The 23,329-nt window shown below is 35.3% G+C and overlaps 1 protein-coding gene and 1 pseudogene across 2 annotated transcripts in view; one reads left to right on the forward strand and one right to left on the reverse strand.

Moving 5' to 3' along the window:
* Gmcl1 (germ cell-less 1, spermatogenesis associated) overlaps nt 1-23,329 on the forward strand; it is a 40,297-nt gene that overhangs the window by 6,862 nt on the left and 10,106 nt on the right. For both annotated transcript variants that reach the window (XR_010040600.1, XM_003468929.5), the window contains exons 3-11: nt 2,467-2,563; nt 3,601-3,698; nt 5,839-5,951; nt 6,782-6,847; nt 8,943-9,027; nt 11,667-11,757; nt 16,976-17,113; nt 18,579-18,648; nt 21,617-21,692. Coding sequence is in view for 1 of the 2 variants with exons in the window: in XM_003468929.5 (XP_003468977.1) it covers nt 2,467-2,563; nt 3,601-3,698; nt 5,839-5,951; nt 6,782-6,847; nt 8,943-9,027; nt 11,667-11,757; nt 16,976-17,113; nt 18,579-18,648; nt 21,617-21,692 (834 nt within the window). In the remaining variant the exon portion in view is untranslated. The remainder of the gene's footprint in view (nt 1-2,466; nt 2,564-3,600; nt 3,699-5,838; nt 5,952-6,781; nt 6,848-8,942; nt 9,028-11,666; nt 11,758-16,975; nt 17,114-18,578; nt 18,649-21,616; nt 21,693-23,329) is intronic.
* On the reverse strand, nt 18,914-19,038 carry LOC111756583 (small nucleolar RNA SNORA73 family; annotated as a pseudogene).

A 23,329-nucleotide genomic window follows, 5' to 3' on the forward strand; every position in this document is an offset into this window, starting at 1 on the left:
TTTGAAGTTTTTTTTTAATCATACTAGCCCATCATTACCTCTTTGTCATTACTTGAATAAGGTGCTTATTTTGTGCTTTCTATTTATGAAATGGGGAAGTTGGGGGAAAATGTTTGAACCTTAACATTTAAGACTGCTAAATTTTTTTGTTGATGATTATTCATGTTGAATAAATTCATATCTAAGATGTTGCTTCATACTTGAGGTTAACTGTGAATAGAAAGTTCTTGACATTTTTCCTTTTCTCCCAGAAAATCCTGTTACGTTAAAGACCACAAATATTGACTAAAACAACTGATACACTTATTTGACTTTTGTGCTGAAAATTTTCCTGCTACCCATTTAAAAGATTCAGATTTCAAAATAGAATAAAATTCTTGCCCTAATGATTCAAATACTGTATTCATTTTTTCTCTCCTATGTGCTAGGCATTGTTTTAAGAACTGGAAATAAAACAGTGAACAGTTCTAGTCCTGTGGATGTCATTATTTGAGAATAATTATATAATTAAGACAATGTAAGCAGATGTAGTGGCACATACTTATAATTCTAGCACTCAGAAGGCTGAGGCAGGAGAATCGCTTGAGTGTGAGGCCAACCTGGTACATGGTGAGGCCTTGTCTCAAAAAATAAAAACTTTGAGAATGGGGATTTAGCTCAGTGGCATAAGCACCTGCCTTGCAAGCAGGCAGTCATGAGTTCGATCCCCGGTACGGATAAAAAGGAAAAAAAAAAAAAAAATCAAAACTTTATAGTATAGGATTTTTCAGGAAAAAATTTGAAAAGGAGTTTTTTCTCTCTCATTTTAATCATTTTTTTTATTCTTTAAACAAGTTTAACTTAAAGAATGTGTATAGTCTAGAGAATACATCAGATTATTGGTATTAACATATGGATATGGTCCATGTCTTCCTTTTAAATCACAGAAAAAGATTCTCAGTTTTATTAACTTAAGGGTCAGAATGTCTCTGTTAAAACTTTGTCTCTTGCTGAGCACAGTGGCAAATGCTTATAATCCCAGGTACTTGGGAGGCTAAGGCAGGAGTATCACAAGTTAGAGGCCAGCCTGGACAATTTAGCAAGTCCTTGTCTTAAAACAAAAAAACCCATAAAAAGGATTGGGGACATAGCTCTGTGGTGAAGCACTCCTGCATTCAATACCCAGTACCACAAAAATATAAATAATAAAATAAAAACAAAAAACAACCACTTTACCTCTCATGGAAACAATTGATTTTAGTTCAAGTCACATGCTGCAATATAAGCCTTCTAAGGACAGAAATATTTTTTGTTTTCTCATATGCTCGTAGGGCCTTCTCTGTACAGTTTGCTGTCCATCTCCATGGGTTCATACCTACAGGTGGAACCAATCATGGATTAAAAATACTCAGAAAAAAGAAAATTGCATCTACACTAAAGATGTACAGGCTTTTTTTTCTCATTATCCTCTTAGAGTATAGCCATTGATTTATGTCACATTTTCATTATATTAGGTATTATAAATCTTCAAATGACTTAAAGTATATAAGAAAATATGTATAAGTTATGTGCAAATATAAATGAGCGTCTGGGGCCAGGGATTTAGCTCAGTGGCTTAAGCACCTGCCTGGGAAGTGCAAGGTCGTAAGTTCAATCCCTGATGCCAAAAAAACAAAAAAAAAGAAAGAAAGAAACGAGAATCTGCCAATTGTGGTGTCTGAGGGGAGTCCTGGACCCAATTCTGCTACTGATACAAAAGGGTGACCATAATACTCAGTAACATTTTAAAAATAAATTTGTTAATATTTGATCCATTCTACAGTACTGTAATTCTAATTATGAGAGACCCTGTCTAGGAAGTAACTAAAGAAATCATCTATTCTAGAACCTTTCCTAAAATTCTGATACCAGACGAGATCAGGTACGCTCCAGGTGGTATGGCCGTAGATGACTAGAAAAAAACCAAATCTGAGTTTCTCCTGATTTCTGTGGGGAGTGTCCTTTTAGTGGTGACTTGGAAGTCTTACTGAGGTACAGTAAGGATTTAGCAGCTTGAGGACTTTTGGTTCCTTTTTCTCCTCAGTACATGGTTGTGCATCCACTCTGTTGTAAGAGGTACTTAACTATATCATATAGTTTCTGAATTTAAACTTAGAACTTCTTTGAGAAGGAAAACATATATAGTATACTCAGAAATTGTTTAAATAAAAAGCTAATCAGGTTCAAATAGTAATGGGAGAATTCAGTTTAGATAGTAATAGAATTTGCTTTATTTTTTGTTATAATAACTAAATGTGTTTTAATACATGTAATAATAAACTTGTCTTAATATCTTTTTTCCTATACACATATTTAATAACTCCTTTTCTCTTGAAATAATATGGTAAATCAGTTTTGATAGAATAGTTGCTTAGACTTGGAAATGAGAGGAAAATAACTCAGGAGACAAAAGTACTGGATAATCATTGGTGTTTTTTTTTCCTTAAGTCAGGCTACTTCTCTAGTATGTTCAGTGGTTCTTGGAAAGAATCCAGCATGAATGTTATTGAACTGGAGATTCCTGACCAGAATATTGATGTAGAAGGTACTATCTCCTTTTATGGAAAAATCCTAAAGATCACCCTTTTTATTCTTTTGATAGAACATATTTTTGTCTAACTTCATTGATTAGGGATAAAGCTTCATTTAACGCCTGAAGGTGACAATTTTATATTAATTTACACCCAGGCCTATCGGTTCTGTTCTTCATCAGCCTATTCTTTATTCATATGGGCTTTAGCAATCTATTTACTTATCTTTGTCAGTGTCTTCCCAGAATGTGGTTGTAGGAGGAAGGAAGGGAAAATACCATTTATTAAAATTATGTAGTTTTTTAAGAAAATTAATAAATCCAAATAAAAAGGAATGAGTCATGTAGGTGATGTTATTTTAGATTACTGAGACTCAGAGCAAGCATGGGACTTGTTTTGGATCTCCAAGCAGTTAGTGACTCTACCATCAGCTAGCTGTCCCTGTTCCTAATTTGGTACTTCTGCTCCCCTCCTTAATAGGGGTCAGTGTCCTCTACACAGACACAGAGAAAACTTGAGTGTATAAGATGATGCAGGACATTGTTGAGAGGGCAGCGGAGAGGAGGATGGCCAGGCTTAGGGAGCTACAGGACAGGGTGTTGGGGGAGTAGGGCTAGGGAGGATGCCGTGGGTGAGCGTGGCATAGACAGATCTGTAGCTGTGTGCTGCATTACTCCCCAGTGGCAAAGCACAGAAGAGGCAGAATTAAGTTTATCATTGAATCTGTACACTTGGACTTGATGATTGCTTTACTTGGGGCTGTCTTATAAAACTTCTTCCAAGGGTTTGTGAGTTGTGATCCTAACTACTACTGGGACTTAATGTAGAAGAATGCAACTAGCTTTGGTAGTATAAACAGAAATTTACAACACAGTTACTAACATCATCAATCAGTAGCTATTACCATTTCAGTAGTGACATTTCTCTTACCCTTTTATGTACATACCAGATTTAGACAGATGTCTTTGTAAAGACAATTATTGTTATTTTTGCAGCAATCTTATCTGTGTAATTGCTGTTATTTCTTTATACATGTGTATTTTGCTTGCAGCACTGCAAGTTGCTTTTGGGTCGCTGTATCGAGATGATGTCCTAATAAAGCCCAGTCGAGTCACTGCCATTTTGGCAGCAGCCTGTATGCTGCAGTTGGTAGGTATCACGTTATTCAAAAAACACTGTAACAGTGTCTTTGTTAGTATCTCTTCCAAAACCAAAAATAAAGCTTAGTTTTTAAGATAAAAATGGAATGCATAAATGCCTTCTTTGGGGGGTTACTGGAGATCGAACTCATGATCTTATACTTGCTAGGCAGGCACTTGTGCCACTGAGCTAAACGCCTGGCCTTTATAAATGCCATTTATTTATGAATCGTGGGCTGGGGATTTAGCTCAGCGGCATAAGCTCCTGCCTTGCAAGCAGGCGGTTGTGAGTTCGATCCCCAGTACCGATAAAAATGAAAAAGACCAAAAAAACATTTATAAATCGTTTTATTTATTTATTTGTTATCATGGGATTGAACTCAGGACCTTGCACTTGCCAGGCAGGCACTTGTGCTGCTGAGCTTCATCCTTGGTACTATAAATCATTTTAAATTCTAAACCAAAAGTAATTTATTACTTAGGAGGTCATGATGTCTGGGTACATTAAATGCAAGCTGTTTGTGTGCAGCTTAATATAACTATAATTAGAAAATGTTTAAATTCATTTGTAAATTTCTGTTAATTATTACTCTTGACTGTTAGGTAGTTTATGATTACTAATTTAGTTCATGAGTTCAAAAAAAATCAAATGCTACTGTGTAAACTTTCTCATAACTTTGTGTGTACTATATGTTTGCATTTTACTCTAATAGAATGACAGATTTATTCATTCAACAGAATTATATTATGTCAAACTAGTCCTAGAGAACCAAAGGAAAGTTAAGATGTAGTTTCTAAATATGTACAACCTTTACCTGTGAATTTTTCAAAAAACAATTCTTATATTAAAGGAGCTTACAGGATAGTATATTTGGGAAAGGGGAATGAGGAGAGTTGTTTTATGACCCCAAAGGTAAAATAAGTGCTATCCAATAGTATAGGTATGATAACATTATATGTATGGAGAGAGGCAGAAGACAGATCATAAAATTTCCTCTTTACAGTGACGGCAAACTTTTTAAAGCTTTAGCGTTACACACAGCTCGCCGTGGCACGCACGCTCTACGTTCACCACTGCTGCTCTACACGTTACTAAGAAGTGTAGACTATACATGTACAAGACGTTAGATTGCTTTAATCAGAGGAAAGACAAAAGTTACATTTCAGAAAGAATACTTCACAATCAACACTATGGACAATAACTTGAAAGAAAAAGGAGTACAGGATTAGAGACAAAAACCTGTTGTAGTGATCCAAGTGAGGGCTAAGTTAAGGTAGTATAAATAAACATGGAGAAAAAGTAGATACCTGAGAAATTAAGGAAGGATAATTCACTGGATATGGTGTCTGAAGAAATGTTATACAGGAAATGGGAAAACCCTAGAATAACTTTCAGGTAAGTTTAAAAACCAGTGGAGTTATTGTTTTATTTTAATCAGTATTTATCTTTATCTACAATTAACATACTGATTTATTTGAAATACTAATTAATAGCTTGCTAACTGTGCTTTGCAGAGATTTTGATTAAAATACTTTCACTCTTTCAATATTTAATTTCAAATAAGTATACTTTATTTTCTAACTTTGGTTTTAACATTCCATGTCTGGTTTCTGCCTTATTTTTATAATTCACTAACTTATAGTATGCTCACATGGTATTTCAGAAGTTGCAATGAAAAGTAACAGTATTGTTTCATACAAAAGTAGTTTATTTGAAGCCTATGTAATCAATTTAGATTAAAATATAAGTTGTTTAGAACTATAATGTACTTGTTTTAGGGGCATCTCATTATGAATAATGCAAATTCATGTCATTTATGAAACTCATCACTGGATTAACTGATATTGCTACCAAAGAAATTTGCAAAAGTCCCAGAGGTGGGAAAAATAAAAAATACAGAGAATAGTGATATTCATACTCCACAAAAAAGTCCATTTTCCAATTATTAGCATTTAGTTGAATATTTGCTAGATTTTTTCGCAGATTTTTATTGGATTTATTAAAAAAAAAAAAAAACCCTTAGGATTGCTGGGCTTAATCAGTTTTCTTTGTTTCTTCCTCTTTTTCCTTTTTAATATGTAAAAGCACATATCAGAGCTAATTTTGCCTAAATGAAATGGGCCTTTCCAGTGCTTATTTATATTTACAGGATGGTTTAATACAACAGTGTGGTGAGACAATGAAGGAAACAATTAATGTGAAAACTGTGTGTGACTATTACACATCCGCAGGGACCTATGGATTAGATTCTGTAAAGAAAAAGTGAGTTACCCTTTCTTATTTTTCTTCCCATCCCACTTCTGTGAATTTGGTTGCTTTGATTTCTTAAAAGAATGTATAACTATAAGATAGAAAGAATTAGGAGAAAAAAGAACATGGGGGCAAGATTTTATTATTTAAAAATCCTCTTTTTTGATTTTGAACTAATTAATAAAATCCTCAGAAATTTTGTTTTTGTAAATGACCAAAGAAGGGTTGTGCATAAGAGTAGGTTTAATGTACACCTGTAAACCCAGCACTCTAGGAGGCTGAGGCAAGAGAGTTGCAAGTTTGAGCCCATCCTGGGCCACTTAGTGAGACTGTCTCTATATACAGAAATTATGGGGCTGGGGATTTAGCTGAGCAGCATAAGCGCCTGCCTCGCAGGTGCGCAGTCATGAGTTCAATCCCTGGTACCGATTAAAAAAAAAAAAAAATTAAAAAGGGATGGGGATGTAGCTCAGTGTGCAGGATCTGGGTTCAATTTCCAGTAATGAAGGAAAAAAAAAAAGGTATAGAAAGACATTTTACCTATGTAACTACGGGCAATTTTTAATCTATTAAGTAATGAATTTATTTTCAAATTTTAAATATAGAAATATGTAAGCCCCCTCATAAACCATTTAACACAAACTTGAATAGTGGTTGCTTTATTAGAAATGATCTTATTAATATAAAGGCAGTATTCCCTTAATAATGACTGACAAAAACAATACTAAATTTCAGATTATGCTAAAATTTTGAGCATGTCATAGCAAGATTAATGCCATCTTCTTATTAATAAATTCAAACTGTATAATAGATAATATAATAATTACATGTTATAATTTCAGGTGCCTTGAATGGCTTCTAAACAATTTGATGACTCATCAGAATGTTGAACTTTTTAAAGAGCTCAGGTATTTGAATTTTAAATAACTTTATAATTAATTATCCTAAAATAACATTTTTCATTTGGTAAAATATGCAAGTTATTTTTGTAGAACATGAAAAGTACACAATTTAATGAAAGATACTGTGAACTATAACCATAAAGCGAAGAAACACAGCATAAGTTTCTTGGTTGCAAATGATAAAATTATAACTATTGTTTTAATCAATTTTAGCAGACAAATGTATTGCTGTTATAAAATTTAAGTTTCAAGTGCTACCTCACTTCTGCAGAGGTGATTGTGTCATGCTTTCTGCTGTCAAGGAGATTTTTGGAGTAATGAAACAGATTTGAGATGGATCTGAGAAACTTTCAGTGGAAATGAACCTTTGAAGACTATAGGGTACAAACATCAGGAGTATGTGGCATTTTGAAGGGAATGTATAAAACCAAAGATTTAACTTACACTGTTTCCTATCAATTTCATTGTTTGTATAGTGAGAAGGATATTAGAGAGGTACACATTTTTATGTTTAAATACATTATGGAGTAAAATACTCATTTCTCTTCATTCTCAATGTAAAATAGTTTATAATTTTTTGTTCTGTTCTGTTTTCTGAGACTGGGTCTAATTTTGCACTTCAAGTTGGCCTTGAACTAGCTATGTAACCTTAGCTGGCCTTAAACTCACGGCAGTCCTCCTGCCTCAGCCTTCAGAGCGCTGGGATTACAAATGTACACCACCACACCTAGCTTGGTTTTTTTTTTTAATGATTCGATTGCCTTGAAGGTGGTTGGACTCTTTTCATTTCTCTGTCTTCAGAAGTATTGCAATAGAGAAGTTTGAAAAATATAAACAAATCCCTGCCTTATGTTTTGTTTTGTTTTCCTGTAGCATGTTTGTCTTGAAAGTAACACTTGTTCCTTTTCTTTCTTACCTTCTTTTTTTTTGGTGGTGTTAGTAGTGATATTTGGTATTGGACTGAGGACCTTTGTAGTAAACTACATCCTCACACCTGAGTTGCCAGGTTGGGATAAAACTTGTAGTTCTCTTGTCTCAGCCTTCAGAGAGCTGGGATTAAAGTATGCACCACCACACATGGTCATAATTTCCCACCGAGTTTTTTCAAAAGTAACCTAGGCTGAGGGACAATTGCAAGTCTAAGCTTAGTCCGGGCATTTTAGTAATTTAGTGAGACCTTGTCTCAAAATAAAAATGGTGCTGGGGACAAAGCTCGGTGGAGTGGCTTCAGGTTCAATCCCCAGCACTAGGGGGGAAAAAAAACCTGATAATAGGAGTAGTCTTAAAAATTCACAAGTGCCACATGCCTGTAATCCCAGCGCTTCGGAAGACTGAAGCAAGAGGATCAAGAGTTCTGTCCCAGCCTGAACAACAACTTAGTGAAACCTTGTCTCAAAATTTAAAAAAAACTTGAAGTGCTGAGGCTGTAGCTCAGTGTGCAGGCCAGCCCTTGGTTCACTCCCCAGCAGTGGGAAACACACACACACAACAAACAAGAGACCCAGAGTTCTTCCTTTTTAAAATAAAGGAAGAAGAAAAATCCTTGATGGTATCATTCCCACTCTTAAGCTAAAACATATTTCTTGATCTTACTGTTTTTAATAGTAATAAAAATGTTTTATAACTAATCAGTTCTTTTAGAGATGAAAGATTAGTATATATGCTGAAGTGGGCACATAGATTATTTTTAAAATAAAGCTGTTTTAGTGAATTTTGATGTGTCTTTTTTTGTATTTTGTTTTGTTTTTGAGGTTTTTTTGTTTGTTGTTGTTTTGACACAGAAGTGTATGCAGTGTGGCCCACAGAAGGCTGCCACTCATGGCACATGTTAAAGTTACATTAGTGGACCTTGCTTAGATTGATAGATCAGAGCATGTCGATTGCCTATCAGTGTGCTAACAGACCTTTCACATCATACTTTCTGAATTAAAAGTATTGCTGATTTCCAAAATATTAATAACTAAGACTCATTGCCTTGGACAAAAAACTGTTGTCATTTTTAATTTCACATTTTCATTTGGAAAAAAATGTATTTAGTGTCACCAGAATTCTTGTGAGCCTATACAAGAAGACAGGCTCACTCTTGTTTTTTTGTTTCCAGTATAAGCGTCATGAAACAACTCATTGGTTCATCAAACTTATTTGTGATGCAAGTGGAGATGGATGTATACACAGCTCTAAAAAAGGTATTGGCATAATGTGATGTACACAAGGATATCATCCAAGCATTGCTCATAATAGTAAAAAACCAAAAACAGCTAATAAGTGTCCAGTGATAAAGGGTGGTCATTATGTAAGAAAAGGTAGCGTTATAGATGCTCCTTAATTTATGATTAGGTTATATCCCAATAAACCCTTATGTTGAAAATATTTAATATACTTAACCACTAAACATGAGACCTTAGCATCACCAATCTGAACACGCACATTAACTACAGTTGAGCAAAATAATCTAACACAGCCAGGCATAGTGGTGCAGTCCTGTAATCCTAGCACTCAGTAGACTGAGGCAGGAGGATTGTTGAAAGCTCGAGACCAGCCTGGGCTACAAAGTGAGCCCAAGGCCAGCCTAAACTGCATAGTGAGACCGTGTCTCAAAAAGACAAAAAATAAAACTCTTAACACAAACCCTATTACATAATAATGTCACATCTCTTATGTAATTTATTAAACTATACTGAAAGTGAAAAATGCATGATTGAGCACACTTCCACAGTCATAAAATTGAAAACTCTAGACCAAACCATAGTAAGTTGCAGAATTGGCTGCCAAAATATTATATTTAAGGATTTATAAGTGATTTTAACTTTGTAGTTTTCTATTTTTTCTCAGAATTTTTGAGCAGCAAGCATTATTTACTTAATCTGAAATTTTCTCTGTAGAAGGTATTATTTTATGACACTTAAATGTTCTTCATGATTCTCAGGAATGTTTTCAAAGTTGAGCTTTGGTTGGATTAATGATTTTATGATTAAATTTTCATGTATAATTTTTTCTTTTAAAAAGGTACAATTTTTATTTATTTATTTTGGTGCTGGGGATCGAACTCATGACCCTGCGCCTGCCAGGCAAGCACTTGTACCACTGAGCTAAATTCCCAGCCAAATTTTAGAGACCATTTGTACTTCAGCCATATGTTTCATCCCATCATTAGGAAACATTTCAACATGTCTAAACTAATTTTTATTTTGGCAACTCTGAAGAAACAAATTAGCAATTATTCTTTTTTATCATCCATCTTTTATTTTGCTTTTTAAATTATTTATACTTTGGGTTTTTCATGTAAGCAAAACCATGTAATATTTAACAGTTTCTGATTTATTTCACTTAGCATTATGGTCTCAAAGTGCATCCATTTTCCTAAATATGACTTGAATTTACCTTTTTTCAGCTGAATTGTATTCCATTGTGTATAATATGTTTTTTAATCCATTCGTCTGTTGGTGGCAATATAAATGGTTTCCAAGTTACAGCTGTTACATATGAGTTGTGCTGCTCTAAGCATGAGTATGCATGTGTCACTAGAATATAATGTTTTAACTTTTTTTTTTTTTTTTTTTGTCTTTTTCCTTTTCCCTTTTTATCAGTACCGGGGATCGAACTCACGACTGCCTGCTTGCAAGGCAGGCGCTTATGCCGCTGAGCTAAACCCCCAGCCCCAATGTTTTAACTTTTTAAGGAAGATACCTAGAAAGGGAATAGCTGGGTTGAATGAATTTTTAGTTTTAATTTTTTCGGAGAGCTCCATACTGATTTGCATACTGGTTGTACTAATTAACATTCCTAGCAACAGGAATGATTGGTAATTCCTACCACTCATTGTTTTTTGAGTTTTCAGTAATAGTCATTCAGGGCCTGGGATTTAGCTCAGCAGCTTAAGCATCTGCCTGGCAAGCATGAGGTCGTGAGTTCAATCCCTGGTACCAAAAGGGAAAAAATAAAAATCAAATAAAATAATAGTCATTCTTTCTAGAGTAAGATAGAGCCTCAGTATTGTTTATATGAGCATTTCTCCGATGGTCAAAGATGCTGAACATATTTTATGTACGTATTGATCATTTGTGTCTCTCCTTTTGAGAAGTGTGTGTTTCTTTCAGTTACCTAATTTTTTATTGGATCTTTTTATCTTTGGGCCCAATTTTTTTGATTTCTTCATATATTCTAGATATTGGTCCCTGTTCTTGGTTTTTTCCTTTGCTGTGCACAAACTTTTAATTTGAAAAACAGAATTCTTACAATTACTAAGTGGCAAGCTTGAAGCAGAGGACAGATTTGTTTGTTTGTTTGTTTTTTTGTCTTTTTTGAGACAGGGTTTCACTATGCAGTTAAGGCTGGCCTAGAGCTCACTTCATAGCCAGGCTGGTCTCGAACTCTTCTGCCTCAGCCTCTCGAGTTGCTGGGGTTACAGGAGTGCACCACCATGCCGGGCAGAGGACAGATTTGATAAGTCCTGTCCCCTGTCTTCTTGCTACATAATTTTGCTTTTAGCCTTATGTTTCTGACTTGGAGCATTGTGTACAAAATTAGTGTAAATTTACTAATGTAGTATATCTTAAAGCTTTACCTTTTAATAAGGTGTGTTTGTGAATACTTTTCAAGGATTGACTTCTTGATGCACATCCAGTTTTTATTTTTGACTGTGTGTGATTAATGCCATGATGAATTTAAAGTTTGTAAGCATGTTTTATAATAGTGCTACATTTTTCTCTCAGTTGCTTGTTCAGTGGAAATTAAAATTTTGCTGATATTATATTTAAAGGTGGAAGCTATTTGAAATATAAAATGATGAAGTCTTATGATTTTTTTCTTACTGTTTTTAACCTAGTGGATGTTCCTTCAACTTGTGCCTTCTTGGAATGGATCTTTAAAACAGCTTTTGACAGAAACAGATAACTGGTTTTCTAAGCGGAAAAAGGGTATGCCTGAAATTTTTATTGAGAACTTCTCTTTTTTAAAGTGGAATTTACTAGATTTGAGTCCTTAGGAAAACAGAAAGAAAAAAAAAGTATTGTAATCCAGCATGGACAGTGTAACTAAAAGTGTACTTTGACTTAGTACAATTGTCTTAAATGTTTTATGTGTTCTTTGGCCTGTTAGTCTGGTATTTAGTCTGTATTTATGATAATTAACTCCAATGCTGGAAAAATAAAAGGTGGATGGAAGGAAGGGGAAATAAAGGAACTGAAATTGTTCTGTACACACACCAGTTTCTTACAGTAAATATAATCCTTGTGTACTGCAAACATGTACTAATAAAAGAAAACAGACCCAATTTGGTTATAGACTGGCTGTTAGATCTGTTAAGAACCCTTGCAGTTATCCAGTTGAACCTCTTTTACAATGAGAAAATTTTGGCTAAATAAGAAAAATGCCTAGGCTAGGATTATCTGAATTGTTACTCTTTGATCTGTCACCATACCATGATTCCCTACAATTGTTGTTTCTTCCATTTTAGTACTGATAGATCTTCTTGATTGCATTTCTTTTGTTTAACTACACTGCATGATTTCCCTGGCAAACTATATCCTTTTAGTACAGGGGCCTGTGGACAGCGTTCTTTGTGCCACTAGTCCCTGAAAGTAGAATGGAATCTGATAATGTACTTATGTGTTGCTTGCGTTTTTCAGGGGCAAGGGAAGTTTCAGTATCTTTCATTAGATTCTTGGCAGAGACTGATCTAACTTTGGTTAAGGTAACAGTTGTCTTACCTGGGTAGACAGGAGTATGCAATTTATTATTTTTACTTTGCTAAAACAAATTTGGAAAAAACTTTTAATGGCCCTCATATACAAAGAAATGACTAAATCATAACCCTTACTTCGTGACCTTCTTAGATTACTGTTATTTTTAAGAATTCTATGCTGGTGTTTTTTTTCCCGCTGGGAATCAAACTCAGGACCTTGTGCTTGCCAGGCAGGTGTTTGTGCCACTAAGCTATATTCCTGGCCCCAAATTATTACCATTTTTGGTCCATGCATGACTGCCTTTTTAAATTTTTCATTAATATGTTGAACTTCCGTGAACTAATCTTGGCTTCCTAACTTCACTCTGCGTGTTTCTCACCTATTAGATCCATCTTACTCTCCCTAACCAGTATCTTGAGTTTTACGTTTATTATTTTGTTTTAAACAAAAATGTTGTCACATACATAATAGTGTATAAATAAGGTAACTCTAAAAAAATTCCCAATTTGTAGCATTTTTCAGGCTAGCAGCGTGACAGCTGGGAAGAGATATCCATGGTGAGCTCCTTGGAGCAATCCTAGGTCATTTTGTTTGAGCTGTTACAAAACTGCCTCACATCCTTTTTTTATCTCCTTAGTAACTAAAGAGATTAAGTGGCTCTTGCATGTTTATTGATCACATTTCCTCTTCTGCGAAATGTCTACCTGAACATTTTCCCATTTTTATAACAGATTTGTCTTAATGATTTATATGTGTTCTTTACATACTCTGAATAACCAATCCTCTGTCAGAAATGTGTTTTGCACTTTCAATATGTTGGCTATCCTTTTTTCTTAGTGTCTTTTGTTGAATAGAGGTTCTGAATTTTAAAATTTAGTGTGTGTCTTATTTAAATAAATTTTGTAGGGCCGAGGATTTAGCTCACTGGCATAAGTACCTGTCTGGCAAGTTCGAGGTTGTGAGTTCAATCCCTGGCACCCAAAAATAATTAATTAATTAATTAATTTTGTGAAATTACTTTATGTAGTCAGATTTCCTAGCTAAGAGTGAGATTATTATTATTATTTTTTATGCAACTCCTGAGCCAAAAGGATTAAAAAGGACACCAAGTGTATAGCTCAGCAGTGCAAGCTACCTACCTGGCAAGCATGAGGTCCTGAGTTCAGTACCCCATACCAAAAAAAGAAAACAGGCTATGTAATAAAATCTAACTTGATTTACTTGAAGGACAAAATACTAGGTTTATGTTACATTATGGCAATTAAAGAAAGATTAGGAAAATAATAGAGGCAGAAAGTGAGGAGACAAAAAAATCTGAAAAAGATAAGGAGAGTGGAGAATAAAAAAAACCAGAGTTGGGGAGCTGGTGACACTACCTCGTGCCTATTGGTGTTCCAGGCAGGTCAGCCACAGAGAGAAACAGTCCTGAGCTGAAGTGACAAGAACCAGAATAAGAAGCTGTGGTTTGTTTCTGGTGTTCTGACTCTAGTATCTTCCTAGCCTTAGTGTGTCACTGTGTACAGTTTAAGATAACTTCAGGAGACATTTACTCCACAAAGCAAAATGTATATCTGATGCTTGTGTTTTTCTGAGGACTTCACAGAGTCATTGCAAACAGTAATAAAATTCTCAAAGTGAGGTATACCTAATATAATAGATATAATAGAGAAAAATCACTTGTACTTGACCTATTACATATTGGTATATTTTTTAAGTTGTCTTTATTATCCGGTTCCTCAGGTATATAAAGATCCAGTTTTGTTTTGTTTTGTTTTAGGTACTGGCAATCAAACTAAGGATCTTGCACTTGCCAGGCAGGCACTTAATGCTGCTGAGCTATGTCCAGGGCCCAAGGATCCAGTTTAAAAGAAACAATAGCAATAAAAAAAAATTTCACACAATTATACTTAAGGATTTATATTGAATTTGGTTAATAATTAGTATAATTACATGTTGGACAGCAGGATAGTTTAAAACAAACTTTTTGGATTCTACAAATTCTTAAGCCAGTGAACCAGTTTGCTCTACCGTCTAGAAGAAAAGGCTCCATGGGATTACCAGATTTCTCTAAGACCATCTAGAATTAGAAAGTTATAATTTATTCATGTGGCAGGGCATCTGTAAGAACATAATGATATTGTTGGTCAGGCATGATGACACATGCCTGCAGTCCCAGCACTTGGCAGGTGGAGGCAAGAAGATTGCAGTGAATTCAAAGCCAGACTGAACTATAAAACAAGACTTTGTCTCAAAAAAGGAAGAAAAAGATGATGATAATGACGTCAACAGCATTATTTAGTCTCAGTATACAGCCTGTGAAATTTGCAAATTGGCTTTTTTTATGGCAGTATTGCGAATTGAACTCAAGGGCTTGCTACCACTGACCTAAATCTCTACCTCTTTTTCTTTTTTAGTTAGATAGGATCTCACTAAATTGTCCAGATTGGACTTAAATTTGTGCTCCTCCTGCTTCAACCCCCAGTAGGTGGGATTAAAGGAAATTGGCACATTTATTTCAACATGAAGTAGAACAATGATTTTTTTTAAGGCTACCAGGGATGGTGGCATACACCTGTAATCCCTACACTCTAGAAGATAAAGGCAGAAGGATCACAAGTTTACTCCAGCCTACATTACTGATTTAGTGAGACCCTGCCTCAAAAACGAGTAGGGAGTAGAGGCTGAAGATGTCGCTCTTACTAAGAAGAGAAAAAAATCAAGAGATGGAAATCCAGCTGCATGCCTGATATAAATAAGTTAACTTCTTTTAAAAATGTATATACTCTTTCTTATGTTTTTTCCTTGACTTTTGGAAGGTACCAGAGGAATGTCAAAAGATGCATAAGATAGAATTGCAAAAATTCTTTACCTTAGATGTTTTTACCATTTTCAGTTAAAAAAAAAAAAAAAAAACTTTGTTGGAGAACAACTTTTTAGTTCATGAAAAACTCTTTGTTTCACATGAGGCATGATTAACCCTTAAGGTATGATCTATTGGGGTGGGGATTTAGCTCAGCAGCAAAAATGCCTGCCTGGAAAGCACAAAGTGGTGAGTCTGATCCCCAGTACCCCAAAAAAGAAAAAAAAAAGATATGATCTATAATAACTATCATTTTAAAAAAAAATTTTTTTTTTGAGATAATATTTCAGTAGATGAGGCTGACCTTGAACTCACAAAGTAGCCCAGGCTTGCCTTGAACTTTACCATAATCTTTGTGCCTCCTGAGTATTAGGATTACAGGCGTGCACCACCATCCCCAGTTTTTTTACTGGAAGAGGCTTCACATTTCCTTCCTATTCATGAAAGTACATAGGAATGCAAATGAGAATTTTTTCAAATGACCTTAAATTTCTCCTAAATGAAAATATTAAATATTCATTACTTCATAACATGAACAATGAATTAATTCTATACATGTATTACAAGCTACAGTAAGTGTCTTTTTTAAAGACAAGAGGTTTAATTTAGTTCAGGGGTGGCAGTATCTTTTTGGTTTGGTTTGGATTTTTGTTTCAGCCTGGTCTTGAATTCTCTAGGTAGTCTAGGCTGGCCTCAAACTTGCAGGTATCCTCTTAGCTCAGGCTCCCAAGAGCTGGGATTATAGGCGTGTACCACCATGCCTGACTCTAATTTGTACTTCAATAGAGAATTAATATATCAAGTAGTGTTTATCTCTTGTAGCTGAAGCAAAAGTTACAAGAAGCATTGATTCATAAAAGAACTTACTAAGATTACCAAGAGGTGCCAAGGATTTAGCTCAGTGGCCTAAGTGCCTGCCTGGCAAGCGCAAGGTTGTGAGTTCGATCCCCAGTACCAAAAAAAAAAAAAAAAGTTACCAAGAGGTGTTCCATGTACTGTATATCTTGTGAAAACACATGAGTTAGGCATTTGAGCTCCAGATTTCACTACAATATTTAGTACTTGGATAGGGATTCCAGAGTGATAACAGTCTCATATTTTTCTCAGACTTTCCTACCTTGTGGGATTACAAGCTCTAAACTGTCAAAACACAACTGAATTCCCAGTCCAGTAGTCTCACTAGTACCAATTTCTAAATCTCCCTAAATTTTTATCCTCACACTTCAGATTTATAAAAATCTTCAAAATTTTAGGGGCTGAGGACTTAGCTCAGTGACATAAGCACCTGCCTTGCAAGCAGGCGGCCGTGAGTTTGATCCCCAGTACTGGGGCGGGAGATTCTTCAAAATTTTGAAGCTAGGGCCGGGGATATAGATCAGTGGCACAGCACCTGCCTGGCAAGCATGAGGTCCTCAGTTCGATTGCCTGTATCCACACACACACAAAATTGTGAAACTGGCTTATCTGTATTCTAGTGGGGGAGGTGTGTGTGCCCATAGAAACATTTAAGAATATAATAATAATAGATTTTTTTAATGTCTGTTGTTCATTTGCTCTATTTTTGTTTTTTTTTGTTTGTTTGTTTTTTAGATTGTAAAAGTATGGCATTCCTTGAAACTGAGCAAGGAATACCATTCATGTCAGTGTTTAGACAGCTGAGGTTACAGTATATTATTAGTGATCTGGCTTCTGCAAGGATTATTGAACAAGATTCGTTAGTACCTTCAGGTAAGAGAGCATGATGAATTCATGATTTTAAACTATGTTTTTCTTGTAACAGTAATATGTATCATAGAAAGGGGTAACTATCCTTAATGTCAAAAAGGTATACATTTTTATGTCCAAATGGAGTCATACTGCATATGTAATCTTCTACCTTTGTATTATATGTGGTGGCTATCTTCCCATATCAATTTCATCAAATATTCTCTAGAATATTAAAATAGCATTCTGTAGTACAAATGTTCTTTCATTTTATTTAGGGTTCCCCCCCCCCCGCCCAGAACTGAAGATTGAACCCAGGATCTTCATAGTGAGCTACATCCTCTGCCCATTTTGTATTTTGAGACAGGGTCTTACTAAATTGCTAATTTGCCTATGCTGGGCTCAAATTTCAGTCTCTGAGCCTTAGTATCCTAGAGTGCTGTGATTACAGGTATGCACCATCACACCCATTCTTTCATTTTATTAACCAGTACACTACTTTGAATCAGACTTTGAAAAATGACTTTAGAAGTATTGTAAAGTCATAACTAGCTAGGCATGGTGGTGCATGCCTATAATCCCAGCCCTTGAGAGGCTAAGGTTAGAGGGTCGCTGTGAGTTTAGGCTGTTCTGAACTACATCGTGAGACCTGTCCCCACACCCCAATTGTAACTTTTCTGGTAGTACTCTGAATTCACTTTAAATTCACTTGACTTGGTTTTACTTTCCTTACTTTTTTTTTTTTTTTTTTTTGTGGTACTGGGAGTTGAATCCAGGGCCTTTGCATTGAATTACATACCCAGCCCTTTTTTATTTTTGAGACAGGATCTTGCTAAATCACTAAGTTGCCCAAACTGAGCTCAAACTTACAATCTCTTATTTTTAATAACAGTATCCAAATCTAATTTTTCCAAATTATTCTCCTTTTTTGGTACCAGGGATCAAACTCATGGCTGCGTGCTTGCAAGGCAGGTCCTTATGCCACTGAGCTAAATCCCTGGCCCTCCAAATTATTCTTGAATGTACATTCTTCATCTACTAATTTAGCTTATTTCCTAAAGGATAAAATTGTTATTTTCAGATAAAGGAAAAATCTATTATTCAATTTTTATTAGAAAATTTTTATTGTAAAAGCTGAAAATAAAGAATGATTTTCACAAGATGCAATTAATTTAAGTTACAAGCTATTAAATTCAAGATTGTACTTTGAATTTTAACTAAGGACGTTGATCCTAACTGAATCGAAATGTATGTAATCTAAAGTCTACTTTGAGGCAAAATTGGGTAACATTTGCCATTCCAAAGCCATAAACAGCACACCAAAAAAAGATTGTTAAGCTATTATTATAGCATGCTTATAAAATGCAAGCTACCTGCTTTTTATATTGCTATTTTAAACAAAATTAGAAATAATTTTATCAGTTACTTATAATGTTTAAATCCTCCATGTTCTATTTGTGTCTGTTATTAATTGATGTTTATACTGCAGAATGGCTGTCTTCTGTATATAAACAGCAGTGGCTTGCTATGCTGCGGGCAGAACAGGACAGTGAAGTGGGGTAAGTGTATTACATGATTGTTCATTAAAAATCAGTAATTTTTGTTGTGGTTCTGGGGGTCAAACCCAGAGTGTCCTCTCATCTGGTCTGCAAGCATTTTGTCAGTAAGCTACATTTCTCATCCAAAAAAAAGAAAAAAAATTGCCATGAATTTTTAAACGCAGTTATTATATTGAAAAATCTGTTCTAAAAATTTAAAACTCAAATTGTTAAAGAAATGACCATATAATCAAATTTTATTATATATATATATTTTTTTTCTTTACATTGTTTCCTGCATGGTTTATCTCCTCAGTCACTGCCCAAAGGACTCTGAGAAGTTGTAGGAATATGCAGGCGTCAAATTTTATTATATTTTTAAAACAGTCCTACAACTATCTTTCTGATCAATTAGTGTAATAAAATGTTTGAATTGTCACTTACTGTATTATTAAATTTGAGTAATTCATATACTTTGTTTTACCTGGTACTGATTTGATTTCAACATATTGAAACATTACTTGAAATAATACTTTCATACAGCATGATTTTCATATTTACCTTAAAGGTAAGGTTAATTGGGGTAGTATTGTCAAATTTTCAGTAATAAATAGGTTGTTCTGAAGATCTTTTAGAATTAAACATGCCCTTCCAAAAGCATATGATACCCTTAAAAAGTATTTCTACAGTTCATAGAAGGTACTTTCACATTATTGATCATTGTGCTAGCTCCTTGAAATAGATGGGGTATAGTGTACCTGTGAGTTAGAAGAGGCTATAAAAAGTTTAATTTTTCTGCCCCAAATCTCTTTTAACCCATTTAATACACCAAGAATTTCTCAAAATAATAAGTAGTTTTAAGTTTATAGCTAAACAGTGAATGTATGAAAGTGTTACATAAATTCATGATGGATTATAAAGTTATTGTTATCCATGGTTTTAGTTTTTATGTATAATTTCATCTTTTCCCAAATATATTCATAACATACTTTCCCAGCATAAGTATAATAGCATAGTTGAAATATAAATCAAGGGGCTGGGGATTCAGTGGCACAAGTGCCTGCCTGGCAAGCGTGAGGTCATGAGTTCGATCCTGGTACCCCAAAAATAAATAAATAAATAAATCAAGGACCAATGGGAGTGGTAGTACACACCTTTAATCCCAGCATTGGGAAGGTTGAGGCAGGAGGATCGTTACAAATTCAAGACCAGCCTGGGCTACAAAGTAAGCCCAAGGCCAATGTGAATGCATAATGAGACCCTGTCTCAAAAAGGCCAAAAAAAAAGAAAAGAAATATAAATCAAGGGCTGGGGATATAGCTCAGTGGCATAAGCAACTGCCTGGCAAGTATAGGGTCCTGAGTTCAGTTGCTGGTACCAGGAAAAAAATAATGTAATCCAAAAAATGAATTATTTAATGCAATTCAGATTAAAAGCATTTTGTAACATGAAGTAATTATAAATTGTTCTACATTTTTAAGATTTTTCTCATCTTTATCCTTACTAAGGGTTGATACATAATCTTAGCTGAGAAACTTGAGTTAGAGGAAGTGTCTAGTTTTCTTGACCACAGAAGTACATGATTAGGGCCAAGAGTGTAGCTCAGTGGCTAGAGGATTTGCCTAGCGTATGAGAGGTGCCTCAGCTTCAACCTCTGGCATTGAAAAGAAGTGATTAGTAGTAGTAGGTGATTATGATGGTACTGCCCTGATAAATGTTATACTTCATGACACTGAATGTGTGGTCATAGTTAGCTACAGAAATATAGCTGTGTCAGTGCCCTTCTTAAATCTATCCAGAGACACTTGATGACAGTTAAGAGAGATTACTGCTTTGCTATTTAAAACTATTGAGGTCAGCCAGTGCCTGACCCATGCCTGTAATATCGGCCCCTGGGAGGCTGAGGCAGGAAGATTGCTACAAGTTAACCGCCAGCCTGGGCCACATAGTGAGTTCAGGGTTGGTCTGAACTATACAGCAAGACCCTGTCCCCCAAAAAAGTAAAAAAATAAAGATTACTGAGGTCAGATGATGACAAACTTTGGCTTATTATTCTACCTGTTTTCTCTATTTCCATGTGTTTGCAATAATAGAGTTTCATATTAGCAGAACACATGTGTGAGAACTCTGTCACTTACAGGAAAAGTTGAGATGTGGCCTGTGGAACCTTCAGCAGTTTGTCCCAAATGTCTTTAGTTTCTTCTCTTCTTATTGCTCATCTTACACTCCAGCTGCCCTAAATTCTTTGTTCATTTGATATTCTGTTATTCTTCAGTCCCTTTTTAAAAGGTAAAAACTGAATAGTAAGCTATTCTTCCTGCATATGTTCCCTCCCTCTGTACAGAATACACCTCCCACCTCTACCCACCGGGCTCCCACTCCAGTGCCAACACTTCCTCTGTGACAGTTCCCTGCACTCTAGGTGATCAGTCTGCTTTTTTTTTGGTCTTTTTGAGACAGGTTGTCACTATGTAGTCTAGCTGGCCTTGAACTCACTTTGTAGCCCAGGCTGATTTCAAATTTGCAATAACCCTCTGCCTCAGTCTTCAAAGTACTGCGATTACAGGCATGTGCCACCATGCCCAGCTCAATCTGCGCCTCCTCCATGCTTCTAACATTACCCCTCTTTCCAGATTTTCATGGTCACTATTTCCATCTCATTTTCTACTTGCCCAGGCTCTTGGATATCAAGGACATGTTTTATTTACACTTATTATTGTTTTATTACATATTGTTACACTTACTGTTATTATTATGTGTTTGGACACTTCATATGACCTTATCCCTATAAAAATTATTTTTAAATCTAGAAGCAAGATTTGGGGGGGTGATACTGGGGACTGAACTCATGACCTTGCACTTACCAAGCAGGTGCTTACACCACTGAGCTAAATCCCCGGCTCTGAGATTTTGTTTTTAAATTACAAGTTTTCTTCAGTTATTAGTTGCCTATTTTCTATGAAAATTCATGACTTACATATATTTTTAGGCCTCGAGAAATCAATAAAGAAGAACTAGAGGAAAATAGCATGAGGTGTGGTAGAAAACTTACCAAAGATGGTGAAGTAAGTATGTGTTTATTAACAATATTAATATTCTCATATAAATTATTGAGAAAATTTGGCTCAGTATTTTCTCTAATTTCATGTTTGCAGTTTTTCATAAAAAGATTAAAAGCATCAATATCTGAAAACTCTTACCAGTTAATACATTTTACATGATAATGTGACACCTATCATATTTTGGAAGAGTTTATTTCATGACTTCTGGAACATGAGGTCCTGAGCAAAGAGTTGTATCACTGTGCCCAGTGTAGATTGATTATTCACCCTTGTGTAAGACTGTTGAACTTAAATTTTGGGTCCAGATAAGCAATTTGGGAAAAAAAAATCCTATGGCAATCCAGAAAGCAAGGTAAAAGAAGTTATTTGGGGCCAGTCCTGGTAGCATGTGCCTATAATCTCAGTACTTTGGAGACTGAAGCAGGAGTATCGCTGCCAATTTGAGGCCTTCCTGAACTATATAGTGAGTTCAAGGTTAGCCTGAACTATATAGTGAGACCTTGTCTAAAAAAATAAAAAAATGACAAGAATGAAAACAAAAAGTTATGTGGGATGTGTTACTTAGTCTTTTTTTTTTTACATAGTCGTTAAAAGTGATTTGTTTTATATTTATCCTAAATGAAGATATTCAAGCCCTTTATGTGTTATCCACATGAGTTACCTTTTTCTTTTTCCCCTAATATATATACATATTGGTTACTTTCCTCTCATTGCTGAGACAAAATACCTGATGCCCAAAATAAAGGAAGGAAAGGTTCATTTAGGTCACATTTGTGGAGTTATAGTCCATACTCAGTTGGCTCCAAAGCAGGGTGGCACATGGAAGAGGGCAACAGTTCATGGTAGTGGAAAAGAGTAAAAGCAGCGAGAGCAAAAGGGAGGAGGGCGAAGAGGAGACCCTTTCTATCCCTGGTGTTATATGTAGGCTCCTCACCCTAGGTCAGCGTAGCCTTCACACCCATAGTCCCAGCAGTGGACCATGACTCGATCACAGATTCTACAAGTCCACCCCTGTGACGGCATGAGGCCTTGGAGGGACATCCAGGCACAAACCATAACAATATACATGTAGGAAAATACTTAAAACAGTTCTTACCCTTGCTATGTCTAGAGAACTTGTTTTCTAATTATTTTAAAAAGCTGATCATGACCCATTAAATCAATTTTATAGGCTAATCATAATTTTCATCTTTAAGAAATATTTTCCTAATTTAAGTAATCATGCGCTTCGTTTTCTCCCAAATTTACCTTCATTTAATTTTTTAAAGGTCAGTTATTTTATGTGTGTTTTCACAGTTGTGACGAGTATTCAGAGTATGAGTTATCTTTTTTATTCCTACTCCTTCTTTGTTGCTGCTTCCATATCTTGTTCTTCTTTCATCATTAAAATCCAGTGTCTTTAAAGCTGCAGTGTTTACTGCTCCATCCACCACCTTATGCTGGCTGAAATACACAGGATTCACTCTGGTCACCACTTTGTTACCACTTGTGATTTCACTGTGTCTCTCCCTGACCCTCCTTCTCCTGGTAGTCGCCAACCTCGGGCTTGCATTCCCAGCCAGACATCCGCAAGTTTTTCATCACTGGTTACTGTATCTTCAAAATCTCCATTTCAGGTATCCCATTTTGGGGCTCTACTT

Source organism: Cavia porcellus, unplaced genomic scaffold (assembly GCF_034190915.1).
Source record: "Cavia porcellus strain 051 isolate PalLab524CR breed Dunkin Hartley unplaced genomic scaffold, mCavPor4.1 scaffold_18, whole genome shotgun sequence".
Lineage (NCBI taxonomy): Eukaryota > Metazoa > Chordata > Mammalia > Rodentia > Caviidae > Cavia > Cavia porcellus.